At 42.8% G+C, this 22,971-nt stretch overlaps 1 protein-coding gene across 4 annotated transcripts in view; it reads left to right on the plus strand.

Moving 5' to 3' along the window:
* AGPAT3 (1-acylglycerol-3-phosphate O-acyltransferase 3) overlaps positions 1-21,731 on the plus strand; it is an 89,999-nt gene extending 68,268 nt beyond the window's left edge. For all 4 annotated transcript variants that reach the window (XM_064706132.1, XM_064706150.1, XM_064706140.1 and 1 more), the window contains 8 exons: positions 4,063-4,289; positions 10,035-10,204; positions 11,021-11,182; positions 12,646-12,799; positions 13,195-13,297; positions 15,636-15,711; positions 17,865-18,063; positions 18,681-21,731. In XM_064706132.1, coding sequence (XP_064562202.1) covers positions 4,112-4,289; positions 10,035-10,204; positions 11,021-11,182; positions 12,646-12,799; positions 13,195-13,297; positions 15,636-15,711; positions 17,865-18,063; positions 18,681-18,769 — 1,131 coding nt within the window. In that variant the 5' untranslated portion in view covers positions 4,063-4,111 and the 3' untranslated portion in view covers positions 18,770-21,731. The remainder of the gene's footprint in view (positions 1-4,062; positions 4,290-10,034; positions 10,205-11,020; positions 11,183-12,645; positions 12,800-13,194; positions 13,298-15,635; positions 15,712-17,864; positions 18,064-18,680) is intronic.
* Positions 21,732-22,971: the final 1,240 nt, after the last annotated feature.

Genomic DNA, 22,971 nt, shown 5'->3' on the forward strand with positions numbered 1-22,971 from the left:
TTCCTGGCACTGGAGAGGAGATTCCCCTGCAGACCCTGTCAAGGCAGCCCATGGAGATCCATGGGGATGCAGAGATCCACCTGCAGCCCCTGGAGGAGCCCATGAGAGCCTGAAGAAGGCTGTGACCCTGTGGGAAGCCCAGGCTGGAGCAGATTTGCTGGCAGGACTTGTGACCCTGCAAGGGACTCACTCTGGAGCAGTCTGTTCCTGAAGGATTTCACCTCATGGAAAGGAACCAGGCTGGTGAAGAACTCATATTGGAGAAGTCCATGGAGTCCCTCTCCTGTGGGAGGGACTGCCCTCTGGAACAGGGGAAGTGTGTGAGAAGTTCTCTCTCTGAGGAAGAAGGAGTAGAGATGAGTAATGGACTGACCACAACCCCATTCCCTCTCCCCATGCACTGCTGGGTCAGAGGAAACACAGAAAATCAGGAAGTTGAGCCCAACAAAAAAAGGGAGGGGTTGGGAGAAAGTGTTTTAAGATCTGGTTTTGTTCCTCATTATCACACTGTGCTTTGGTTGGTAATAAATTGAGCTGATTTCCCCACATCAAGTCTGTTCTGCTCATGACAGTAACTGGTGAGTGATCTCTCCCTGTCCTTACCTTCACCCACAAGCCGTTGGTTGTTTTCCCTGTCCAGGTGAGGAGAGGAGTGATGGAGCAGCCTTGGTGGGCACCAGTCCTCCAGCCAGGGTCAGCTCACTACACCAAGACATTTTTCTCCTTCCTCTTTTCTTGAGAGGCATAGAAATAACAGAAATATTGCATCCTTCAATAATCCTGAAGGATGCAAAGCATTTAAGATCTTTTTCATCAGAGCAGATAGATCAAGACCAGGCTGGATTGGGCTCTGGGCAGCCTGGTCTAGTGTGAGGTGTCCCTGCCCATGGTGTGGGGGCTGGAATTTGGTGATATTTAATGTTTCTTCCACCCAATCCATTCTCTAATTCTGTGAAAGCAGGGAGAGTACTAAAATTGCCCACTGTTCTTAGTGTAGCTGTGCTGGAGGAAATGAAGTTTTTATGGTGAAAGGTCAATGCTGGGAAGTGACAGTGTTTAAGGAAAACAAGGACAAAAATATGATTTGACTAGCAGGTCTCTAAAAAAGCAGATGATATGGATATGTTTTTAAAAAAATGAAATAGTGCTGAGACTTTGCTGTCTTAGGCTGAGGCAGCTGTTTATTTCCTAGATACTTCACTAAGCTGATCTTAATAAAATGTCAAATGCAGAAGTGGTGTTTTTCCTTGTTTCAGCAAATTCTGATTTCCCTATCCCCCCCTGACCCTGGGATACAACAAAACAGCTGCTGACCACCTTTTGCCTGTTGTCCTGTCCCTAAATTGCCTGGCTGTCCTACATGGGCAGGGATGCAGAAAACGAAATAATTCCTAGATTAAGGTTAACCTCTAATGATCTTAAAAGTCAAATATAGTTAGGTGAGGGATTGTCAAAACAGAGACTGGCAGGTTCTGTATCCAGCAGCTAAACTGGAAGGATCAGACAACAACAACAGGACCAGGGAAGTGGTCTCAAGGTGTGCCAGGATATCAGATTGGACATCAGGAGGAATTTCTTCATGGAAGGTGCTGTTAAGCACTGGAACTGCCTGGGGGAATGGTGGAGTTGCCATTCCTGGAGGTGTTCAAGAAGTGACTAGATGTGAGTTTTGGGGCTGTGGTTTAGTTGATGAGGTAAGGGTTGGTCAGAGATGGGACTCAGTGATCCTGAAGGGCTTTTCCAACCCTAATGATTTTATGGTGCCCAGCATGTGGGGCAGGATGCTGGTGCAAGAGTAATAAATCCTGTTTTCCATGCCCAACAAAGCTGGAGAAACCATCTTGCTGCTGTGTAAGGAGGGATGTGTCCTTTGGAGTCTGTAAAACAGCAATGTCCTTAATGTTAGAGACAAACACCAGCCACGGACTCTGCTCAAAGCCAGGAGGCTGTGGAAGTGGAGCCAAACCATTTGATTTTAGGATAGATAATACCTGACATTGCTGTTTCTCCTTGTGCCATCTGTGTGTGCTTTGTGCCCCTGTCTGAGAGGGGGCAGACTGTGCAGAAAAAGGCTGCAAGTGCTGCTCTAATGACTGTCACAGATAGAATCATGTTGGAAGAGCTTCCAGGAGCTCCAGGATCTTCCAAGAGCTTCCAGGATCCTCAACTCCTCAACTTGAATGGTTTGACAGTGGACACAGTCATCAGCAAAGCTGCTTGCATGTGGCTCTGCACAGGGCAAGCAAGAACTCAAGAAATAGCTTGCAGGAGTGGAGGGAACTGTTCTTGTTTGTTTGAACTGGCATTTGAGATACACCAGATGAAGAGAATGACTCTTGGAAGTGAAGAACTTGGTGTTTAATGTTTGGCAGTGTATTTTAGAGCGTGCCAGTGGAAAAGACAAACAAGCCCAGTGCTAGGGAGTCACTGGATGCCACAGCTGCCTCCCACATGGCAATGTGTGAACACTGCTGTGGTGTTCTGGCTGTGTGAGACAACTGCAGCCTTTTGGGGAGGGAAGAGTAAGGAGGGCTCCACTTTTCCTTTTCAAACAGAAGTCTCTGCTTCCCAACAGCTGTTCTTAAAGTAATTTATTAGTGGAAGAAATGTTTCTTTCATCCTTACAGGACAACACTGGGAGAATTTAGATTATTTATCATGAACTCCAATATTATTCTCTTGCTTTGCTTTCTGTGGTAGGCACAATACTGGCTGTGTTCAACCAGGCGCTTTTGCCTCTCTTATGTGCTGCTGAAGTGGGTAGGTTACTAATGATGCAAATGGATGTTAATTGTGCAAAAACTAGACACTCTGAGCCTTGAAAGGCTGTACCTGATTGACAGAAGAGAGGATAGAAAACAAGCTTTCACAATTAAATTGTTGTGGAGTTTTATAAATAGCAGCACACCGTAAGCAGGTGGTGAGTGAAAATTATTTGATTCCTCACAGCTGGCAGGGACTTTATTTTCAGAAATAAATTTTCAGATGGGGTCCACATCACCTTGGGATGCCTGGTTTGTCAAAAGTATTTGTTACCATCTACTGCTTGATCTGGTCATTTGCCACCCTTGCAAAAGCTGAGCTTGAAAACCGTCAGCAAGCTGTGGCTGTGGCAGAAAATCAGGGTCAAGCTTTTATTTTTTGGGTGAGACCTTGAGGCTGTGGCTTCCAGTACCCAACAGGGCAAACAGGCCAGTGCTGGATAATGTGGGGTTTGCAATAAGCTCAGTTTGGTGGCTTGGTAAATAGAGTTTGCTGGGTTAACTTTGTGCTGGCAGGATTTGTAGTGGATCAGGCTTGTCTAAGCTCCTGTGGCATTCTGCTGGTTCAGCCCTTGCCAGTCTTTCTGCACCTGGTATAAATATGGCACAGCCTTAGAGTTAAGGGCTAATTTGGTGGAATCAAGATTCTGCACCAATGCCCATTCCAGATCAAGTTTGTGCTGCTACATAGCCTAAGGCTTTTTTATCATTTTACACTTTCCCCCCACACTAACTGGTATATTTGATCATAGAAATGTGGTTTGACAAGGTGAGAAGTTATTAAACCTGCTCCAGCATGGGTTTTGAATGTGGGAATACCTGATTTCCATTTCCTTGCCTTAGTGTTGGCCAGACTGATGGTGTGTGTGACCAGTCCTGCTCTTTGCAGGGTGAGGCTCCTGTTCAGGACAGTATCCTGAAAGGTAGAGCCCCTGTTTGCCCACTGCTCACTGTGAGTGCAGGGCTCTGTGTTCCTCCCAGCATTAACTACCAATTATGTGGTATTTGTTTGAAGAGAAGTGTGATATTAGTCTCTTCAGCAAACAATAATCTTCCTGGTGGGCTGTAAATTGTAAATAATGATTCCTTCCTATTTTGGGCAGGGATTTGCACCATCATCTGTTTATTGTATGAAGATCTCCATGAGGCAGGTGTGGAGAGCACAGTGTTTATTGGGTTGAGTTCCTCTTGATGAATGAGCCTGGACTATTTCAGGGCTTTTGCTTTGTCCTTCCTCAGAGCTTGTAAATCCACTCCATTTGACTCTTTTGTTGTTTGTTTTTTTTTTTTCCTGCTTCAGGACAGTTATTCTGAGTGACGGCCCTTGCACACGCTTCTGAGTGGTTATCATGGGCTTCATTGCCTTCCTGAAGACCCAGTTCATAGTTCACCTCCTCATTGGGTTTGTCTTTGTTGTCAGTGGACTGATCATTAACTTCATCCAACTATGCACGCTGCTCCTCTGGCCCATCAACAAGCAGCTCTATCGCCGAGTAAACTGTCGCCTTGCCTATTCCCTGTGGAGCCGTGAGTATGATGGGATGGGCTGGGATGGGATGGGTGAGGCTGGGAAGGGGCTTTTCTTGGTTTTGCTTTTGTTAACTGTCCTGGTTTAGGGCAAATTTGGGAGAAAACCTCCAAAGGGGGCCCCTCCAGAAAGCAAACCCACACAAACCCTCCTCCCAACCAGTTTGGGAAGGATTCCTCGGAGAGAAGTGGAAAGAACCTGTTTATTTAACAGGCACAGCACCCCCTGCACACAAAATGAATAATGCTGGATGACATCACTCTTTCACTGCTCTGAAAAAGATGACAAATTCAGAAAGTCTCTCTTGGGGGTGGTCACTCTGTTCTCAGTCCCTCCGGTGCTGGGGCAGCTGCTGCCCAGAGTAGGCCCCGCTAGGCCAGAGGGTGCAAACTCTCGGTGTTCCCAGGCCCCAGTCCGGAGCAGGCTCGAGTAGGTCCAAAAATGGGAAAGGAGAAACAGTCCAGGAAAAGTGTGGACTGCTTAGCTAAACTACCTAATGAGCAGAAGCAAAAAGCAAGAGCAAAGCAGAAGCAAGAGCAAAGCAAAAAGCAGCACCATGTATTGCCCTGTCTGTGTGTCCCACCAGCCATGGGGGAGCAGCTGATAGCAAAACCAAAACAAAACTTTCACTCTTCAGAGCCCGTCTTGAAGGCACAGAACATAATATCCAGCATAAACAGAACACACTAATGGGGATACAAGCATCATAACGTCACCCTAGGACATTAACCAAAGGAAATACATATATGCATATCAGTACAGGATGACCTCCACCCGGGGAATAACATGCCGTCACCATGATATTTTCTGAAAAACCCCTTTGCCAGGATTTCTTCTCCTGGGAAGCTGCAGCTTCTCCATGTTTTGCTGCTCTGGAATGTGGTCTGAAGATTGTTTATCCAAACATGTGAATTGTTTTTACTCAATGACCAATCACCATCAGCTGTGTCAGACTCTGAGGAGTCAGTCACAAGCTTTCATTGTCATTCTTGTTAAGCCTTCTGTCTGTATCCTTTCTCTTTCTTTAGTATGGTTTTAGTATAGCATTCATATATCATATCATATAATAATAAATCGGCCTTCTGAGAACAAGGAGTCAAATTCTCATCTCTCACCTCATCCTGGGGACCCTCACAAACACCCCAAAGGTGCAATGACTCCATGATTCAGAAGGCTGAACAAATGCTTTATTAAGCCATATTATATTATATTAGAAACTATATTACTACTATACTAAATTGAACTAAAACTGTACTAAAGAAAAACCCGTGACCCTTTACAGGCAGTCACGACACAGCTTTGACCTAATTGGTCAATCAATCCAAAACAGCCATCACCAGTGTCCAATTAACAAATCCCTTTTGGGTAAACAATCTCCATAACACATTCCACATGTGCCAAACAACAGATGCTGCAAGTAGAACTAAGAATTGTTTTTCTTCTTCTCTGAGCTTTTTCACTGCCTTCCCCAGGAAAAATCCTGAGGAAGTTGTGCCTGCTGCTCTCTGTGAAGAGAGCTGCAGCCACGTATGCACATGTATGTGTTTGCACACAGAGATGAGAGAAATGATAAGTTAGATGTAGATTCTTTCAGAGCAGTTCAAAACAGCATTTTTTTTCCTGGAATACTGGGAAATCACACAGAAGTCAAGGGTCAAAAGTGTGTTGTCACTCTGTCATTCAAAAAAGTGGGAAGTAAAGCTTTTCTGCACCTCCAGCCTTATCTGGGCTGATAGGAACTGTTACTTGTGTCCCAATGCCATCTTCAGTGTCAGCACCTGTGCTGAGGGACCATTGTGAGCCTGGCTCAGGTACTGAACATGTGAGCATTACTGATCATGGTTTATTGTGGGGGCTGCAGAGGGAGAGGTCTATCCTAAAATATCTCCTGTAGATGTGTCTGCAGCTGAACTGTGTGACAAACTTCAGAATCCACTTACACCCTTCAATGCCCATCTCTGAGGCCAGGGTCTCCTCTTGTGAACATTTTTTCAGTGGTTCTTCTTCTGCCCATGGGTCAGCTCTGTACTGAGTGCAGCTTCTTTGTTCTCCTCTGTTAGACCTTTGCAAAACTTCCTCTCTGTGGATGCCTTCTCCTCACAGAGCTGGATTTCTGAAAATGTTTGGAGTGTTGAGAAGGCTCCTTAGCCCAAATGTCACCTCCTGTTTCAGCAGTGAATCATCTAATTGGTTTCCATTCTCCATCCCTTCCCAGTGTGCATGGCCACTTACCTTAGTGCTCAGCTCAGCATCCAACTCCCACTTTGGGTAAATGAGTCACCAGAATGAGCACTGAAATTACAGTTCAGCAGTCCACTGACAGGCACCCACATTTTGTAAATCATCCATGTGAAGTATCACAAACAAAACCCCTCTGATGTGTCTGGTTTAGTCTCTTTTTAAGCTTGTTGTCCCTGTCTTTATTGTGCTTTTTGTCCTGCCTACTGAGAAGTACAGGAGAGAGGAAATTAAATAGACTAGCAGGCAAATTGTCAGGAAAAAAGTATTGCAGTAGAAGAGCTTACCAAAAACTTCAAAATTAGTTTGGTTGGATAAGAGTGGGGACATAAAGGAGTTTTTATTTTTCATTTGCATGTAAGAATTTCTTTCTGCTTTTAGAAATCTAGAATCTGATCTCATGCTGAAAACTATTGCTGCATTAATAGTTGGGCTTTTCTGAGGATATTAGCTGCTTGCTCCTGTAAGGCTTTAGGCTCAGCCCTTAGTTAGCATTGTGCATGAAAAAAAATCACACTTTAGATGCTGCTTACATCCTCTAAACACTGGAAATAATTCACATCATTGTACAAAGAGGTTTGGAGAAACTGAGTAGATAATTGGTTGTACATAGGATAACCCCTAGTGTGTAGCCTGTTATAAATTAACATCTTGGGAAATTAAACTATGAAAATCAATGTAAATGTTATGTGGGATTTCAGAGAGCTGATGGCCTGTAATGGAAGAGCTGCCAGAATATGGTCTTCAATTGTGATTTATAGCAATTTAGGTAAGCTGTGTAAATGCAGTAGCTTCAGTGTTGCCATCCATAGTGAAATATATTTCAGAATGGAGAAGCCTTTTGGGAAGGAACCTGTAGGTTGGTGCTCTCCTCTGGATGCTACATTTTACTCATTTTCTCCAAGCTGTTTGTGGTTTCAGGCTGAGGGTCTGTAAGAGAAGCTGCTCTGCCCAGCTGGCACAGGATCAGTGCAGGGAGGGATACCCAGGTGATCCTTTATGTGACTGTTCTTCCTGTCTCTCCTCTCAAATACATAAAGCCCAGCTTCCAAAGGGGAGGAGGAGAGACTCTATCCAGTGTTCCTGACAGACATTTGGGGAAGGAAGCCTCTCAGGCTCTGGCCCCAACATAAACCCATAAATTCATGACAGGTAGTCTGTACTTGCAGCTCTCCCACGTCAGCTCCTTGCAGATGAATCACACCCTTGGAGAGTGCAGCGTGTTTGGGTTAGTCCTGTTGCAAAAATAACCTCTCAAATGTTGGTACTTCCAGCTGAGGGATGTGCTGTGCTGCTTGTTTGCTTTGTTTCTGGGGGGCTTGTGATGCTGTAAATGCTTTGGTGTGTGGAACCCCCAGTTGCAAAGGGGTGGTTGATGCCAGGTGTTGCTTATTCCCTACAGGAACTGTCCTGGGCAGTACAAGTGTTGCCATTCCTTCATTCAGAGGGATTTCTTGTGTAGCATTGATAGGATCAGTGCCACGCAAAGGAGCTGTAACCCACACACTGAAAAAAGGAAATGAGCCCACTCCTGGTTATAATTACATCATTTGTCAGCACACTTGTAAAGGACAATCTGTCTCCTCGTGTTAATCCTTTGGCTCATCAGCCCTTCTCTCTCAGTATGAACTCTGGCAAATCCTCCAATGTTTTAGGGAAAAAGGTTCTGCAGAAAGTCACATCCACACTGGCCTCTGCAGATTTATTTTTTTCCCCTGATTTTGAAGAAGAGACACACCCAGGTGATTATAATTTTATAAGAAATTGTAGCAGGTACTGGAGATGTTCCTCCTTGGAACAGAGTCAGCAATGGAAAGGGAAAATTGCTCAGAGTACCACGATGTGTTTGGTACCACTGCTCCATCCTCCTGGCCTCCTGCTTGGAAGGTGATCTGAGGACATTCTTGCTGTCCTCTTTCTCCTTTTCCTGAGCCAGGATAGCCAGAGAAAGGAAGGTGAGTGAACACAAAGCATGCAAAGCTGGGAAGCAGTGATAGAAACCTGTACCTGGCGTAAATGAACAAGACAATTTTGTCTTTTCTCTGCCATATTTCCAGTTGACTAGGGTTAAGCTCTCTTTGCAGCAAGGTGCATAACTTTGTTGTGCCTCCAAATGAGCAAGTGCTGAAAGTGATACAGGGGAATAACCTGGTGGGTGAGTGAGTGATCATGAGTGAAAAACACAGTGCTAGGTGAGCTCTGTACCCTGAGCAGACCAGGACTGGTTTTCCCTATTATTCACCCAAATCCTGTGTTTGCCTTCTCTCTGGAGTGGTGCAAGTTTGGATCCCAAACTCCTATTTAGCAGTGTGGATAGATGACCTTACCTGATCCCACTGATCAGAAACCCTTGTTTGGGAAGGTGCTGCCCTGCTTGGCAGAACCAGAAATTCCCAATGGGAAGCTGAAAAACCTCCTGGCAGAGCCTGATAGAGAGAACAGAGGGGGAACCTGCAGGTGTAGTTATGTGGGAGGGGTTGGACTCTTTTTAACTGCTATATCTGTGCAATCACATTTTTATTTCAACCACATCTCATTGAAATGAAAAAAATACCAATGACTACAGTTTGCAGGGAAGCAAATCTTCCTACTGGGAGGATGAACTATTCTCATACTTTTTATAGTTGTCCCATGATGCAAGCAATGCCTTCCATCTGCCTCCATGTACTGAAATGAGGGAAATAAGCTAACCATAGCAACTACAGTCAGTGCATGCTGAATTTAAGTGGAAGGGGGTTTTATGATGAAAAAGGGGAGGTGGAAAATAAAAAAAGGTAACAAATGTTCAGGGTGGAATAAGAGTTGCTGTGATACTTTAAAGTTGGAGTAAATGGAGGGAAAAGGGCTCATTCTTTTGCAGTAAAAGAAAGACAAAATTTACCACTTTTGTCTTTACCCAGGTATTTTGATAAATTAGCTCAATTTTCTGCTGTTTTTAACTCTGTGTTGATGATCATAATGCAGAACAATTAGAGCCCTGTGTTTTAATATTAAAATCTATCACAGAAGATCTATGTCACTGCATCCCTTTAAAAGGCCTTTATTGGTCTGTTTACCTCCATAAGGCTTGTTTCATGTGGAGTAAAAACATTAGGCTGCATCTATGCATAATTTCTATTCCACCTGGGAGGAACTGTGCTCATTTAGTGGAGCAATCAACAGCTCCACTGTCTGTTTTCAGGCATAAAAGTCTTTGGGCTTTTTTTTTTTTTTCCAGTGGTCATCAAATTTTGCAATTGTAATGCAATGCCCAGACTTGTCACAGTTAAAAACTTGCTGAATTATCCATAATGCATATGTCTGGTGCCTTAAATACTGCTTTGGGATGCTAATATGGTGTGGTCTGTACCAAGATTTTGTTTCATCTCTGCTGGGTGGGTTTGGAAAGGTGATGGTGTTGGGAGTCAGGAGAGGCTGGGCAGTGAATGGGGCTGAGGAGGAAACTCTAAATGCTTTCTGTAAGGGATACCCCTAACTCCTCTCTCCACCTCCATCATGTTTGCTAGAGTTGGTAATGCTGCTGGAATGGTGGTCAGGCACAGAGTGCACCCTGTTCTCAGACGAGGCCACGGTGAAAACCTTTGGGAAGGAACATGTCATCATCATCCTGAACCACAACTTTGAGATCGACTTCCTGTGCGGCTGGACGATGACGGAGCGCTTTGGAGTGCTGGGGGTATGTGGGCCATGAGCTTCCCCTTCCTCTGCAGGGTGGCAGGTCTGCTTTGTCAGCACCCAGGACATCCCTCTGGCTGTCCTGAGCAGCCAAGACCCCTGCCAGGGGCTCAGAGACCCTGGCACAGAGCCCAAAACACCTGTGGGTTTGATTATGACCCGTGGAGCAAATTACCAACCTTAGATGAAGATCAGCAAGCCACAACATTTTAGGTAGAATAATAGTGAAGTTATCACAGGCTGGAAAAGTAGATTTTGGGGTTTCTGGTATGGGGGTTCAGGAGGCAAGATGGAGGGAACTGAGCGTGTCCAGCCTTTCTCCTTCTTCTTCTTGGCCTCCATCTTCTGCTGTGATGTTGGCACCTTTGGATTGGTTTGGAGTAGAAGCTCACTGTCTAACATAGGTGATAGGTATTGGGAAGTAATTGTAAACATTGTACATGGAGTTTTTAGTATAAAGACATAACACTGCCCTGGGCGCAGGCAGAGTGCCTGGACTGTCGTGCTGAGCGGACCTCAGCAGGGCAGGAGAAATTTTTTTATAGATAAGATCCAATAAACAACCTTGAGACTGAGAAATGAAGAGCTCTGACTCCTTCTTTGAGCGCCAGGCTGGGAAAAGAAACTTTCCAACTTTTCTCGAGGGTCACTCTGACAAGTTAATGATCCCGACACTACTTAAAACCCATCTATAAACAGTTTCTTTGCATTTAAGTTCCCAGATCCAACTCCATCATCTTAGCTTTAATGTGTTTGACCTCGTTGCACAAATCAGCAAATGACATTTTTGGATTATCACTTTTGTTTTCTCTCCAAGAGTTCCAAAGTTCTTGCGAAGAGAGAGCTGCTCTATGTGCCCCTAATCGGCTGGACGTGGTACTTCCTTGAGATTGTTTTCTGCAAAAGGAAATGGGAAGAGGACAGAGATACAGTCATTGAGGGATTGAAACGTTTGTCTGATTATCCTGAATATATGTGGGTAAGTGTTGAGTCCCTCCTCTGGTACTGGCTGCTGGAAGTGAAGCAGTGAAGTGACAGACTGGTGCCTGTGCCTTTGTGTGTCAGGAGGAGGTGTGCTCACTTCCAAGAGCTGTCATGGAAAAGCCATGCTCTGTTTCAGGAGGTCTTTTGGGATATGCTGGTAGAAAAGTGCTGTGTGCCTGTTGGTAGGGGAAACCATTTGGGAAACAGTTCAGAAGCTTAAGAATAATTTATAAATCAGGCTTGTGTGATGATAATGATTCTGTCCACACTTATTTTTTCCTATTAAAAAAAAAACCCTTACATTTGATTGCTACATCTGTATAACATTTTCTCAGGTAGACTGAAAAGACACATCAACAAAAAAAAATTTTTTGGAGAAGTGAGTGAATTTCACTGCACAAGCCATAGATTTTGATGGAAAATTCCTGTTAGTGTGTTCACTGATCTGTGAAATTGCAGGTTTCCCAAAAAGTCTCTGTGAGAACATATGGCAAGCTTATATCTGCTTCTTCAGTTACATTTTTTCCTTTTTATTTTGACATTATTTAAAATCAAGGGTAAAACATCTCTGTTTCATTGTGTGCAATGCTGTTAAACTTCACTGCAGCAGCACAGTGGTGTAATCAGCCCATTAACCTTCTTAGAGCTTTGAATGCAAAGGTTTTGATAAATTCTCTGTTTTGCTTTTATAGCAGCACATGTAATGTACAATTATTTGGCCTATAAAACATTAAGAGGCCTTTTATGCATTTTAAGTGAGTTTTCAGTATTATCCAGTACAGCTTGTTAAAATGAATAGTGAAACATTAAGCCTTAACTAGAACATTGTGAATGCATTGTAATTTTCTATCATTACAAAGACAGAAAAAAGTAAGAATCTGGAGAATGTATTTTAAGCTACTTAATTGCTTGAATATATAGATATGAATTATATTGAATGTATCTTTCTAATGAATGTGGGGAAGAAAAGAAAAAACAGAATAAACCCTACCAATTAGAAAATCTCAAGACTGAACTTGAGCTTCAAATCTATACATTTTAATGATTCTGCAACTGAGAACCAAGGACGAGTCTCTAGGGAAAACAACTAGAAAATATAAGTGCAAAATGTAGTTAGCATTGATTATTTAAATCAAGACTTCCTGCTTGGTAATTGAAATCATGATTAAAATTGACTTGAGTGGATCAATTTCCTAATTTCTGTGCATTCTAAATGCCACAATTAGGGCTGGTTTTTTGTCACCTTAAATTTGGTGCAAGTGTTGTTAAATGTAAAGGTAATGGTAAATGAGCCGGGAGTTGGTGCTTATGCCTAATACATGGTGAAGAGATGAGACAACAGAAGAGTGTGCACATGCATGTTTATCTTGGACAGATTTTCAGTATACTGCTGGATTTCTTTTGATATCTCAAGATATCCTTGAGAGTTTTTTTTTTTTTTGCTTTTGTCTTGCACAGTTTCTGCTGTACTGTGAAGGAACTCGTTTCACAGAGACCAAGCACCGCATCAGTATGGAAGTAGCTGAATCCAAGGGGTTGCCTAAACTGAAATACCACCTGTTGCCCAGAACCAAAGGTTTCACCACTGCTGTCCAGTGTCTCAGGGGAACAGGTAAGGAACTTCCAAGCTTTGCAGCACTTGTAATGTGTTATTTAGCACCAGCATAGTCTGCGCTGTTGTTCGTTGCAATTAGTGAGCTGGCAGTAATGAGGATCCAGCATGTCAGCTGGTAATTTGTAAATTGCCACAGAACTGTCAGATAACCAGTCTTAAGAAATACTGAAAACCTTTTAATGTTGCTTAGTTCATCAAGTCATCTGGTGTTTTACAGAGCTGGGAGTGTCAGGGGGCTGGTGCAGATAAATGTGATGTGTAAACACAGAACTCTGACACATCATTAATGCAAGGCTTGCACAAGGATCTGTGCTGTTTCAAGCAAGGATGCCAGAAGGTGCTTGCTAGAATTGCTGCTGTAACAGCTCTGTTTTATCTTTTTTTCCCAACAGTTTCAGCAGTGTATGATGTAACACTAAATTTCAGAGGAAACAAGAACCCGTCTTTATTAGGAATTCTTTATGGAAAGAAATATGAAGCAGATATGTGTGTAAGGTGAGCATTTACTGATGGAGGTGAGCCCTAAGATGCATAATTTAGCATGTTGAAGTGTATTCAGATTTTACAGGGTAATTTCCTTTCCTGTATCCACTTCTTGTCCTTCAGCGGTCCCTTGCAGTAAACAGTCTAAAGCTCCTTTACATACCAGTTTCTCTCCCTCACTCACAAGGTTGGATCAGCAGATTAAAAATTTTAAAATGCTGAAATTCAGACATCCTGTGAATGAGGTGGGACATTGCTCACATTCCTCACTGTTCCTTTGCCTCAAAGAGTAGCTGTTAACACCTAACCCCATGCAGCACATACACATTTGCATGCACACACCCCACTTCTCTTTCTTGCTTTCTCCTTGCTGCCTTCTGCTTCAAAGGCTTCTTTGTGATCATAAAAACTACCAATCCTGTTGAATGTCTTCTCTTCCCTTTTATGTTTGTACCTGAGACATGACCTGGTTATTCTTTCCACAGTTCTTTAGACAGTTTGCTTCTGCTTCTCTGTGGGATTCACCCACCCTTTGGAAAACATTGCTGTATTCTGGTGATGAGGCTGATGCTTGGCTTTGAAAAGTTAAAAAAAAGGGAAAAAGGCTTTTTATTTTTTTCTCCTTCCCCCCACACCTTTCCCCTCTGGCTTTGGGTCTGTGTGTTGCTGCAGCATCCACAACATTTTATTCTCCCAGCTGAAAAGATGACTGTGGAGCTGTCCATGGAGAGGTGGAGTTGCTCATTTGCAAGGGGTTTCATTTTCACTATTTACACTTGCCAAGCATATTCCTGATGAGGAAAGTGAGCAGACAATTTGCCAGCCAGCAAAACAGCTGGTCAGGCAGCTCCACCTGTAATTCCACACTGATGGCAAGTGCATGTAGGATATCTAGCTGGATCTGAGGTGCACATGCATGGATGCACATCTGTATAATTATTAACTATACACTGAATTTTGGCAGCCTTCAGTTAAATATCCTTTTTTGCTAATGGAGGTGCAATTTTCTTTCATTTCTTGGAGGGGTAATGGGAGAAAAGAAATGTAGTTTTCAATAGAGTTAGAAGAGGTTTGGATTTGTAAAATCTGTTGCCAGGTAAAATTACTAATTGTACTCTACAAATGAGTGTGCTTAGATAATTCAATGAAAAATGTGTTTGTGGATGGAATGAATATTCTCAAGGTGCTTTTCTACACTTTTTTCCTGTTTTGGGGAAGAAGCTATGAGAGTAAGGAGACTTTTTACAGATGTTTTGCTGAAAATGGAGCATGTCCTTGTTGTGCCAACAGACTTAGTGTAGCTCAGAGAAGGGAAGCACATAAGCTCTTGTTCTTGGTACGTGCAGACGTAGTTACCTGAGCCCAGGTAAGCAGCTTAGCTCTGCAGGGGATCCAGTCTTTATCCCGACTGCCTCCAGAGGAAATAATCAGGAAATCACCAAATGTGGTTGCTGTGAGTCCCCTCTAGTGGTGACAGCAACACCATGGCAGCTTCACCAGAAAATGACTTTTCACTGAGCTTTTATTGAGCATTATTTATAGGAATTGAGCAGTTGCTCTTGTTAGGGCTCATGTAAGTAAATCTGCCAGATCTGGTGTTCAGTTTGCTTATGGGATGCAGAAATCATTAGAAATGTGTTAGAACAAATTCACAGAATCATAGAGGGGCTTGGCTTGGAAGGGTCTAGAAAACAGAAGAAACGGGAATGGTTGGCTTCTCACCACTCCAGAGAGGCTCTGACAAGGCACTGTTCTCAGTGTGGTCAGGTCAGGGCTGGCACTGGGCAAAACTGTCACACACCCTCAGAACTCAGTGTGTGCCTCAGTCTGTGGGGCTGCAGAGGCCAAGAGGGGCAAGTGCAGTCACTGCAGGTGTTTGCCTTAGAGATGGTAAAAAGTGAATGTTCAGTTGCCTCTCCCATTGCTTCCAAAATTTGGTTTTCACTACCAAAAGGCAACCAACAATTACCCTTGGGTTTTCCACTTGCTTGTCTTTTCCCAGCTCCGAGTGCCTCAGCCTGAGCTCACTCCAGCCAGGGGTGGATCTGGTGAAGGAGGAACAGCGTTTGAATGAGAAATGATGATTTTACTGATGTGCTCTGACACTGACAGGAGCTTGTACAGTTTCTTTTGTCTAAAATAGCACCCAATTCCCAACCTAAAACCTCAGATTTTAAGTCCCAGTTCTCTGTGTTTAAGACCTCTGCCATCAGTGTCATTATTGGCAAAGATTTCTGCCCTTTAGTGAATGGAAGATCTTCCCTAGGAGAGGCATAAAACCAAATACCTGAATTTTCCCTTAATTCTTTTTTTTTCTTCTTCCCATTTTTTAATCTTTCTACTAAACTAGGAGATTTCCTCTGGAAGATATCCCTCAAGATGAAAAGGAAGCTGCAAACTGGCTTCATAAGCTTTACCAGGAAAAGGTAAATAGCTTTACATTCTTTTCTGCCTTGTGGGATTGCACAGGGGAGTGTATTAAGGCAGTGAGTAATAGACACTCCTGCACTGGATGGAGAGGATATTATGTATAACTAGGCAGCCATCCCTCAAAGTGCTGGAAGGAGCAGGACCGAGGAGCCCCTTGGCAGCAGAGGGCTGGGTAGTGAGGTCTCAAATTGCCAGGAAGCACAATAGAACTCAGAGATATGCCTGAGCTGTGAAAGACTAATAGCAATCCAGTGTCTTTTTACATTTTTCAGCACTTGGATCTCTGTCATGCATTTCCAAAAGCTCCATTTTCCCTGTGGGTGTTTTTAGGCACTTGAGAAGAGTGATAACTGTCTGTCAGGGACAGCAGGTCCCAGCTTTCAGCTGCAATTGTTCTTTGCTTTCATTTTTCCTCCACTGTCACTTTCCTTCTGCCTCCTGCTAATACTTCTGCAGTGGTGTGTGACATGGCACAGACAGTCCCTGGGAGCTGCTGCCAGGGACTGATAAAACACGTGCCCAGCATGCCTTCAGATGGCTCAGAGCTCTTCCTTGTGTCATTTCTTTTTCTAACCTTAGATGGTTAGAAAAATCCATTTTTCTCAACCACTTTAACACTTCTCGACCAGATTTAACACTTCTGTGGGGAGTAGGAGAGAATTGTAATTGTTGTCCAGCCCTAAGTGGTGGATTATTGAACTGGAAAAGTGTTTTTTGATTTGCTGATCTTTGTGGGAAGACAGCAGAGCACAGAAAGTTTAAGTATCTTGGGCTTTCCCCAGCTATGATGACCTGTGCTGCAGCATTGCCAGGCTTATGCTCAGTCTCTAGATAGGCAGCAAATTGTTCTGAGTTTCATTATATTTATTTCAACCTAATTTGTTTGAGTATCTGAACTTTGATTCAGTTAGGAGAGAGCAGTAGCTCATCATCTTTTCCCCCCACCTCCCCTCAGCAGCTCTGTAGAACCAAAGAGTCTTGAAGGTTGAGAAAGGCTTCTAAGAACAGAGTCCAACTGTCAGCCCAGCACCAGCACCATGTTCACCACTAAACCATGTCCTCAAGGGCCAAATCCATAAAATCTATATGGTTTTTTTTGAACACTTCCAGGGATGATGACTCCACCAATTCCCTGGACAGTCTTACTGCTTTACAACCCTTTTCATGAAAGTGTTTTTTTTCCCCAATGTCCAATCTAACCCTCCCCTGGTGCAATGTGGCACCATTTCCTCTCATCCCTCCTGATGCTGGCTGTACCTCTGTTCACCTTTGTTGTGAGGTGTTGACAGGGAGGTATTGCTTATGACATGGGTATTATACATATTGATCTTACATTGTTAGCAGTACATTGTAACTGGAATCCTCTCATTCCCTTTATTGCAATGACTTTGTAACTGGAATCCTCTTCCTGCACAGAGGATGTGTCCTCCAAAGGCTGGTTTTGGCAAGGAATGCCTTGCACTTCTCAGCCCTTTGTAAGGGAAATTAAAAAAATAAGAAATACAAGAAATAGCTGGACTTGAGCCATCCTTGGTAATGGCTTGGAAACCTTAAAGAACAATCTTCCAGACTGAGGGAAGGTGGTGGGCACCTTGTTCCTTTGAGTGATGTGTTCCAGGATTTTTGCACCTCTGCAGCTCAGCTTGGGCTGCAGTGGCTCTGTTGCAGAGCTGGGATTGGGGCTGGTGTGGTGCTGTCTCTGCTCTCAGCTCATTCCTTGCCCTCCCCTCCTGGCTCTCCATACAGAATTTTTCTGCTGTGCTTTGCTGCATCATGCTGACCTTTCTGGAAGTAAAGACAGGAAGGAAAAGCACCCACCTAAGAGGGTTGGTAGTGTCTGAACTGGTATCTGGCCTGAAGCTGCCCTAAATTCTTAAGCAATTTACAGGCAAGATGAAGGTATTTGGTAGTGAAGAGAATGATAAGATTTCACTTTTTGATGATGCCAAAATTACCTTCAAAAGGCTTAAAGGTCACTTGGATGGTCAACAGCAATGCCCAAATAAGTGACAGCAGATGGAATTGGATGCTGTGCACTCTGGATGAGTTTGTAGCACAGATGCTCTCCTGGATGTTGTCCTGGAGCTGGCTAATCTTGGGCTGCTTGGTGCAAACATTAAGAACTCATTTTCTTTTCTCTTTCCCCCAGGATGCTTTGCAAGAGATGTATAATCAGGAAGGTATATTCCCTGGCAAGCAGTTTAAACCTCCTAGGAGACCATGGACTCTCCTAAACTTTCTTTTTTGGGCCACAGTTCTCCTCTCTCCTCTCTTCACATTTGGCTTTGGAGTTTTTGCAAGTGGATCACCTCTCCTTATCCTTGCATTCCTGGGACTTGTAGGAGCAGGTAATAAAAGCAGAGAAGATGCTAAGCCCAGTGTGACAGAGAACAGGATCCTTTACCTCCAATAAGTTCTGTGTATTAATTAATGAGAATGGGGCTAGCAGGGAAATATTTGGAGCTCACTGATCACTCTTTCTGTTGTACAGCATTTTTATTGTTTCAAAAGCTTTAATCTGGCCAAATTTGCCTTCATATCTTAAGCAAAAACTATAGTGGTAGTAGGTGAGTCATGTAGCCCATTATTATGGTGCCTGAAGGAGACAATACTTTCACTGGACAACTTGTCTTTGAATTTAAAAAAAACCCCAAAAAACAAAACCACCAGCACAAACAAAAAATACATAAATATCACCAAATTTCCCAGCCCCGCAACAAAAAAAACCCTAAAAATAAAAGAAGGGGAAGAGGGAGGGAATATGCTTCAGTGTTCATGCTACATGTCCTGTTAACCAAGAGAAGCAGAAATTATATTTTTAAATCTGGATTGTCCCTCTCTTTGAGTGTCATTTGACCTGTGATCCTGACTTGGGGATTGGGTTCTGCTCGTGTGCTTACATGTAACTTCCTGGGTGCTTGGACTGCTTTTAATGTGCCTCTCATTTCTCTGTTATATTTTAAAGCTTCCTTTGGAGTTCGTAGACTGATAGGAGTAACTGAAATAGAAAAAGGCTCCAGCTATGGCAACCAGGAATTCAAGAAAAAGGAATAACTGATGGCTGCAGATCAGCACATATAACCAGACTATGGTATCCGATTAACTTCAGTTAAAAAACAACAACAAACACTTAGAAACTATCTTTTTCTTAATAACTGATGACTAATATTAATGAATAAAACTTGAGCCAAGAATGAAGAAGTTGGAGGCATCGACTGAAGAGAATGCACCAACCTTCTGCCTGTTCAAGGATTACTGTAGTCAAGCTGTGGGACAAAATCTGGGGTGGGGTGGAAGAAGAAACTAATTTTTCTTGCTTTGTTGGGGGACTTGGGGTGGGGGAGAAAAGAGGGCATTGGCCATGGCCACGTGTATCTTCAGATGACTGAAAACTGGTTTCTGTCAAGAGCACTACACTCACTTTTACAACAGGAGCCATTGAATGTTTCCTCTTGCTAAAGCCAATGTAACATTTATTGATTTCCAACTTCTCTTACTAATGAGCCAGGAAAAAACACCCTCCTTAAATGTATTGGCAGGTGTTCATTGGGTTAGAGTCTTTTTGGCTGTGTTGTCATGGCTACAGATGAAATCCTGTGTGTATGTTACACTGACACTTTTTATTTTCAGGCAACATCTTAAGACTTCTGTAATGCAGGAGAAGGGATAGTGGAGTTTGGAAGCAGCGTGTTATCCATCAGCACATCCCATAGAAGAGATCCAATAGGATAACACTCCCATCCTATCTCCTGCTAACTGCTCAAGGCTGTTTAATTTCTAAATATTACTTCAGTCTTGAGTGCTGCTTGCCCTGTTCCACATCAAACATGTTCCATATTTTTGAATTCGCTTGGGCTCGTTTGGTTTTTTTTTTAATTAGTGGTTGGCCATGGGATTTAGAGTTGTATAAAGAAGGAAAATTTTCAATTATCTTTTTATTTCTGTTTGCATCTCTCATTACCAAAGTCCAGTTCAGCCAACCTCTCTCATTAAACTGGGAGGCAGCACTAGAAATCAGCACAATAGTTTTCAAAATGTCTTCTTTTGTAAAAAATGTGAAAAGGAAAGGTCTGTAGCAGTCAAATTTTGAATGCTGGTATCTCTTGAACTTCTGATGAGAGTTTCAGCATGGATTGAGATGGGGCCAGGACTTTACCCTGTGTGTGTCAGGATAGGGTGTGCTGCTCTTTTGACTTGATCATGCTTTAGATGTTCATGTGAAGTTTTTTGCAAGGTGAGCTGTGCTGTTAAAGCATTAGAAAGAGAATAAGATCTCTTCAGGGATTTTAATTATCTTTAGTTTTGCTTGTTGACATTTTGGTCTTTTTCACTGAAAATTAGAGCTCAGAATCATGTCTGTACCTGTCTCCCTTTTTTCCTTCCTTCCTTTCCTTTTTTTACAAACGCACATTTGGAGGTTTCTGTAGGTTGCTGCTGTATGCATAGCTGGGGAATTATTTGCAAACAGATGGTAACTATACCTGTATGTTCAAGTCTGAAGGGCACAATCTGCATTTGGCTGCTCTCAGAAGTGGGTGAAATGAGTTGCAGATCTACAGCTGAGGACAAAAGCTAACCCTCAGGGTCTGTATCTTTAACCCAGCTGCCAGTAGAATATTTATCTCACTTTTGTAAAGAGCAGATTTTATCAAAGCACTGGTTGTTGTTTTCATCTGTGCTCCAGTAACCAAGATAAGAGTAATAATTTACCTTCTTTCCGAATTTGCTCTTAACTGTTGGAATGTAACCTCTTCTCCTACAGGTTTTTCTGTTTTCAAACACTGGAAGAGCAATTTTGTAACTTAGAAAAATATTTTACTTGGGGTCATTAATCACTTGTTCTGTCATGCACTTGATTTTTATTTGTGGTCTTTTCAACAAGAGCATTTGAAGGCTGACCTGAGTTCTGTCTGTCTCCTGTTAGATTCCACCTCGCTGAATCCTTGTACCCAGACCCCCAACGTTAGTGTGTCATTGTCCCCTCAATAAATCTTCCCTAAGAGAGGGGCTGCAAATCTGTTGCAAATGTTAGTGGAATCTGAAATATGCTTTGGGAACTGAGGAGAGCAGAGCCTAGCCATAACTCTGTTTTCCTTGCTGGATGTTTTTGTAATTTGTCTTCAAATACAGTCAGACATCCAAATGCTGATAAAGTTAACTCTGGCTTTTCTCTGTTTTTAACCAGAGGACTGAGAACAGTGGGGGGTTCTTTTTTTTTTTCTTCTTTTTTTTTTTTCTTAATAATTCAGTAATGGGAATAGTTCTTGCTTCCTAGAAAGATGTTACAAATGCTGTATACTTGCTTCCTGAAGATGATATTGAGTATATATAAATTGTACTGGCTTAGCAGAAGAGGCTTGCTAAGCAGGCTGACCACTGACTATGTTTTATACTTACATTTTGAGCAGTATATTAATGGGCATGACAAGAATTTCACAAAATAAATCCCTTCTTAATGCTGAGAAGAGGGGAGCTGCTTAGAGGAGAAAGGAATTAATACCCTTTCTCTTTACAGGATCCTTTTCTCCTCTTAGTGCATGCAACTCCCTATTCAGGATCATGGGATTAGTGCATGTACATCAAGGGGAGAATAATCAACATTTCATATTTTCTTATCATAACTTATTGATCATGCTTTCTTTTTGAAAATATAATAAATACATCATCAGATACTTAAATTTTGCTCTTCTAAACAGACATATCAGTAACACTTGAAAAACTGAAACTACAGCAGTGCACAAAACAGTACAAAACCAACACGAATCTCTTCATTTTGAATTTTCTCTCTCAAATAGGGGTTTTTATACTCGCGCGCGCACATGTACACAGAGTATGTATCAATTAAAATGACTGGAAATAGCTGAAGTTAATGTCACTAATGAAGATTAGCAGGTGGATTGGATTGGAAAAGTGAGTATAGATTTTATATCTTATTTTCTTCTGGTTTAATAGAGCATAGCTTGTATATTTGACTACCAAGCCCTTTAAGAGCAATAATAAACAAAAATATATCATGTTTTTCGTCTTTTGCTTTTCAACCATGCTAGGTTTAATAAACTTACAGCTGTGGGAGTGTTTTTTCTCTCCACCTTTCAGAATTTTCATTTATTGCTTATTTGTCTGGAGTAAATAGTTTTGCAGTATGGACTTGCAAGCTGCCATGGAGTTTAGCATTGACTCCGAAGAGGAATGGTTCTCAGACTAACATGGACAGATGATAGACGTGTGCTCTTGGCCTTGGCAGCACTTGTCATTGTCACCAAGAGCAATGGTGCTGCTCTCCAAGTGGGATTTGCAGTTCCAAAGGAGCATCACGTTACCTACAGCTGAGAACCTGGTGAGAGAGCTTGGGGACTGCTGGCCACGTGGCATCTCTGAGTTAGGAAGGCACAAAGAGCTGATGCTGAAGAAGGATGTGATATCCAGAGGCCTTGGCTTGGTAGGATTACAGTTCTCTCTTGCTCATTGTGGGCTGAATGTGCTCTTGCAATTGACTTTGCATCACTGAGCAAAATATCTGTCTCTGGCACAAAGAGCATGGGCAATGTTCCTTTGTTCTGCTTTAACTTATCTTGAAGGGCTCTACACTTAATTGCTGACCAATGAATCTGACTGCTGCCTGTGTCCTAATTGCCTGGTATTCACAGGAAAGGTGGGTTTGACTGCTCACTTCCACGTGGTACCTCTTGTCTCCATCACTGATGTCTGTATATTTGCTCCCCTGTATCTTCTGCAGATGGTTTGGTTACAACCTGTTAGCAGGAACTCGGAGCTCTCCAGTCAGCCAGTCCTACAGCAGCTGTCTCACATGGCTGGGGTTTTCTCTTCCTGAATTTTGGCACTGGTTGACAGCTCTAGGTCTGAAGTGAGAGGGTGGTGTTTGTGTTATATGATAATGCAACTTGGCTGCTTCAAAGCAAAACTTTTAGCAGGGAAGAGAAGAGGCCTCCCTCACACAGGCTCTCCCTACCTGGCAACAGGTCCCTCTGGTGAAAGCTGGAACAAGGTTTTTACTACGAGTTGGGTCCATGGGATATTTGCTGAAAATGCTGTTTCTGTCTTGGGACTTCCCCAAAACCTGGTTTTGCATCATGTACCTTTTGAAGAAATGTGGGATTGGAGACTGTTAATAATGCTGACTTGACACTACACTGAGTGTTTCAGATTGAAGATGCAATCTGATGTATTTTGGCATCTTGGAGAAGTGTTTGCTGAGACTCTAAAGCCACTTCACGCAAGTGTTTCATGCAGATGCT

Source organism: Zonotrichia leucophrys, chromosome 1 (assembly GCF_028769735.1).
Source record: "Zonotrichia leucophrys gambelii isolate GWCS_2022_RI chromosome 1, RI_Zleu_2.0, whole genome shotgun sequence".
In the NCBI taxonomy this organism is placed as follows: domain Eukaryota; kingdom Metazoa; phylum Chordata; class Aves; order Passeriformes; family Passerellidae; genus Zonotrichia; species Zonotrichia leucophrys.